General features: G+C 52.6%; 1 protein-coding gene across 1 annotated transcript; it reads right to left on the bottom strand.

Annotated features, from left to right (window-relative positions):
• Positions 1-802: 802 nt before the first annotated feature.
• Positions 803-2,714, bottom strand: NGA_0641200 (uncharacterized protein; the record flags this gene model as incomplete). The annotated part of the gene is made up of 2 exons (XM_005855484.1): positions 2,462-2,714; positions 803-2,008 (listed from the first exon to the last, which is right to left on the bottom strand). Exon 2 carries the CDS (start codon positions 2,006-2,008, stop codon positions 803-805), a length of 1,206 nt encoding a protein of 401 aa, XP_005855546.1. The 5' UTR covers positions 2,462-2,714.
• Between the last annotated feature and the right edge of the window lie 2,002 nt (positions 2,715-4,716).

The raw sequence follows: 4,716 nt of genomic DNA, 5'->3' as shown, positions 1-4,716 counted from the left end.
GAACCTCAGGGGTTTCCTCCTCCTCGAAACCTGCAGCCTTACACGAGGATCCGGCCGCATCTGGGAAACAAGAACCAGAGGAAATGGAGGAAAAAGACGAAGAGGGGGAGCAGGAAAAGGACGGGGACGGAGACAGTATGGATTTGGAGGGTCTGGGCTTGAGCGATGAGGAGGAGGGAGGGGATGCCTTGGACGGAGAGGCCCTGGAGGAATTGGAGGCTCAGATTGCGGCGGAACTGGAAGGGGAGGGGAAGAGAGAGGAGGGGTAGGAAGGCGACGCGCGCTCGAAAGCAATTGTTGATATTTATGTCCAAAAGTACCCTTTACGGTTGTCGGTTGGGGTGTGTGTGTGTGTGCGGAGTCTTCTTAGTTTCTGAAGCCTGGCTTGACTGAGCCGTATCCATGCTCTCTTTCTTCTCCCAGCCTTCTCATACAAAGCTCAGGGCCCCTGCCCCTCCCTTTACACGTTCCATGCCTATTGCCAGTCTTCTTACCCGCCCTGCTTCAATGCCTCCTACCCTTTCCTGCGCCCTATCTGCCCTGATCATGCTCTCTTACTTCCGTCCAATTAATTTATCACTTTGTTTCTTTCTACTGCGTTATCTTTCCTGTCATTATCACTCCTTTCCCCCCACTGGGCTCGTTTTTCACTTCAGGCTTTTCCATTTTCTTACCAAACAATGCTTCCTCCTCCTCCATTCCCACCAGCATTCTCACTTGCTATTCCTGACATCAAGCATTATACCTCCCTAACCTTTCCCTTTCGCCTCCACCACACGTTGTGCCATCTTCGATTTCGTCTTCAGGAAAGCTTCGCCTTGGTGTCCTCTCCTCGCAACCCTTCGATCGTTTTACGGAGGGCCAAATCTTCCTGCAGCAGGGCCTCCACACGATTCGAACCAGCATTTCCAGTCTTCTTTATCGAGGGAAGAGGCAGGCTGTCAGCTTGGGGGGTCGTCATCGTGGCCGCGGTCGCTGTGCTCGCTTCGGCGGTTGAGGCCCGCGTGACGTTGAGCACGTTCTCTGCCGTCTGATATTCCTCCGTTTGTACCCTCCCCTCGGCTGCCAAGATCCCTGGGATGGGAACCTCCTCCGTGCCTGCCTCTTTCTTCTCCGTTTCATTGCACATGACGCCGACCCACTCAGACACGTCCTCCGCGCGCTGCCGCCAAACCTGAACCTCCTCCTCCATCAAGGAGAGGCGGGCCGTGCACTGCCTCTGCTCTTCTTCCAAACGACGGACCTGGCCCGCTAAGGCAAGCTTGATCACAGAAAGCTCCTCCACCTTCTCTTTTTCGGCCTCTGTCCTTAGCTCTGCCTCTTCCCTTCCCACTTGAAGTTGAAAAAGCTCGCTTCTCGCCGACTCAGCCGCCTGCTGCGCTTCTTCGAGCGACGCCTCCAAAGTCATCACCTCCCGGGATAAGTCGTGATTTGTGAACTCCAGAGCTTCCATCTCTTCTCGCGTCTCCTCCTTGATCGCTTTCTCGGACTCCTGAGCCCGCTGAATCTGCTTTTCTAATTCCGTGACGCGTTCCATCGCTTCGCGGACATCGCCGCGACTTTCTTCCAACTGTCCACGTTCCGCGAAAACTGCCGACTCCAGGCTCGCGCATCGCGCCTGTGCAACCTGTAGATTATCTTTTAAGTCCCGGATCTCGTTTTGGAGGACGTGCGGTTTTTCATGATGCCTTTGGTCTTGCTCCTGCCCCGGGAGCTGTGACCGTGGGTGCCAGACCTCCTCCCGTCGTTCTTCGTGCCGCATCCCGACGTGCTCGCCATCTTGGGATGTTCCTTCGGAAGCACTGGTAGCTGCGCCCTGGCTCTCATTATTGTCAGATCCATGGACGCGGTGTAGAGCTCCTCGTTCGCTCTCCACCTGCCGTGTTCGGATACGTCGACAGAGTTTGGCCATGCGCCTTCGCAAGACGTTGAGCTCTCGTTCCACCTCTTGATGCTCTTTGGTCTCCCCTCGGGCCCAGATGCCCATCAGATCGTCTCGCGCTGTCATTGCCTCTCCTCTTGAAGACGTTGCGTCGACTCGTCCCTCTGGGGCATCGGAGAAGCTTCCGAAGGAGGAATGTCGCCGGGAAGTACCGAGAGTCATCATAGCGTCAAGGAGCAAGTGCAATTCATTCCCCTGCCTATTCTGATGATGAACCGCATGTAGCTTATCTTGTATTTCTTCTGTGGGAAGAGCATCGATAGGGGCTTTATGAGTTGTTTGCAGACAAAGCACTACCATGGCGGACAAATACGGGGAAGTAAGGAAAAAAGGAAATCGCATGGCACTCGTCTTCGTGTATGTACCCATGCGTGCATAGATTGTGTATCGAGGGAACATGCCGCAGCACAAGTGCGCTTTGTGGGTATTGCTGCAAGCCCTACATGGCGAGTTTATGCTCCATTAATTGTATCGTCGCTACAAAAAAAGTATGGGACAAGTTGTGTGAATATGTCGCACCTTTTTCTTCTGTGATCTTGTCGATCGCCTCTGCGAGCTCTTTTACCAGTATTTCATATTCATGAAGGCGTACAAGTGTGGCTTGTTTATCCGCCAGTGCCTGACGGAGGAAGGCTTCGCGTTTCTCACAACGGCTGGGGCACTTGCGTGTTGTTGTAGCGATTATGGAAGCCACCCCTTCGTCCGCTGATTCTTGAGGCAGTGGCTCTACTCTGAACGGATTAGTATGATTTAATTTCTCTCCGCCCATGCTTAAAGAGAGGGATATCACAAAAACATGAATGAGTGGAACATAGAATTTCGTACGTTCAAGATATGCAAGCGGGAGTCAACCATTTAGATAATTTAGATAAAATAAGGAAATAAGATAATGGGCACATATGTTTTAGAACATTTTATACGATTTATGCATTCAGAATATGATATTTTGTCGAAATATGCCCCGTAAGACAGAAACCCGGGGGCATACAAGAAAGAAATATCGTGTAAGCGATCTTGCGTGAGTGGAACAAAAAGCAACCTGTACGAAAGGATACACCTCAATGCATCTATTAACAGCTCAAAGCTAGAAAGACCAAAAGCTTGTATGAGTCACATAATGTCTCCACACATGCACGTAGCCTTGCCCAGAAATTCTTTTTTAAGTTCAAGCCTTTCGAAAAAACCTCCCAGCTTTTTTATTTCATTTTTTCCCCGCCCCGCTCGCTTTCAGGGCTTGGCATGTTCTTGTTTCTTATATGCGTGTTTACGCGACCCCCATTCGGCACATTCTTCTGTTCCCTTTGCGTCCATGTTATCCACCATGCATGTGCCTCTGCTGGCATGGACATACGTTTTCGACGTTTCTGGGAGTCGGTGGTGATCCATTTCCCTTTTTTCGTCTGCTCTGACATCAGCGTGTACGTACAGCGAGCAGAAGAAAGGAGCTTTCTTGGCAGCTGGTGCAGTCAGCAAAATTTCCAGGCGTTGATCACTTGCAAGGTGCGTGCCCTAGACAAATTCCCACAGCCAATGCACTTCAAAATAGTATTGGAGGATTCGTGTTCGTTGTCACCGGTGTCTATGGTGAGAAAAGTGGTTGAATGTGAGGGAAAGGAAGCGCATCCTTCGACGGCCCACGGGGGTGTTCTGCGGACACGCACGTTGCGACCGAAGTTGCTTCCCTGTTGTCATTTTTGACAGTAGTGGGCCGCGGTGTCGTATCCGTCCTCACCGCGCACTTGAGTGTTAGTATTCTCACATGTAGTGTACAGTGCGTGTCGAAAAGTCCCTTCTAGCTCCGAGTTACGCCTCGTGTAGAAGTGGCAGAATGCGATCAAGCAGAAATTGCCTTGTTATGTCCCCAACCTCCCCCGGACGCCCATACTCAATGTGCACACAGTTACCAGCCGACATCTTGATGATATGTGGGAGAGCATGATAACGAGGTGTCTGTGTGTCTTATGGCGTGCCTTGGGGTGATGTATCGATGCATTTCTTCAAAGAGACCAGCGAAGCGGAGAGGGGAAGGTGCGGGGTAGCCCCTGGACCTTATAGGGATGAGCACACCTTACGTTTTTGTGTGTGGTGTTGCTAACAAGGCTGCTTCGCAACGGGATGAGGTTAGATCGTGATGCTCGACACTTGCAGGAAGAGTACCCTTGAGGCTTTACCAGGCGAGGCGGTGTCGAGTAAGGCCTCCGAGGAAACCGGCCATCCACCTCCCGACGTCTTCGTGTCGTCGCTTGAAGGAAGCATGAGTGTACAATCTTCATCTCTTTTTGATCAACCTTGTCTCACCGTCCATGCCTTTGCTCGTATTTTCTCCCCGGTCCTGACAGGAAAGACACCCACGCACTGACCCTTCCCGGCACGGTGATTGGGACACGCGAGACGAACCTAGAGGAGACAGTCCGCGCCACCTTCCCTCTCCTGCTCCCCCGCCTTTGTACAAACAGCACTGCGGGGTTGAGAGGAAATTTGGAAGGGAAGAGTAGTGCAGACGTCTCTAGTAGCGTGACTGGCTGTGCCGACGAGTTGCAGCAGCCACAGCCCTTGCCGAGCACCCCAAAGGGTCCGAGGCAATCCCCAGAGACAACAAGCCACGAGAACCGTCCTTTGCCGCTGCGCACGGCGCGAGGGACGTTTTGCAGCCGCGCCGTTTACGAGGAAACGGACGTCGGTACCAATTTATTGAAGAGCACGGGCAAGCATAGCAGCCAACGGCGTCGAGTCGGCACCATGGTCTCTGCAACGCGGCGCCATCGGCGGTACGG

Source organism: Nannochloropsis gaditana (genome assembly GCF_000240725.1).
Source record: "Nannochloropsis gaditana CCMP526 unplaced genomic scaffold scaffold183, whole genome shotgun sequence".
Lineage (NCBI taxonomy): Eukaryota > Eustigmatophyceae > Eustigmatales > Monodopsidaceae > Microchloropsis > Microchloropsis gaditana.
This window is presented reverse-complemented; position numbering and strand designations above follow the sequence as displayed.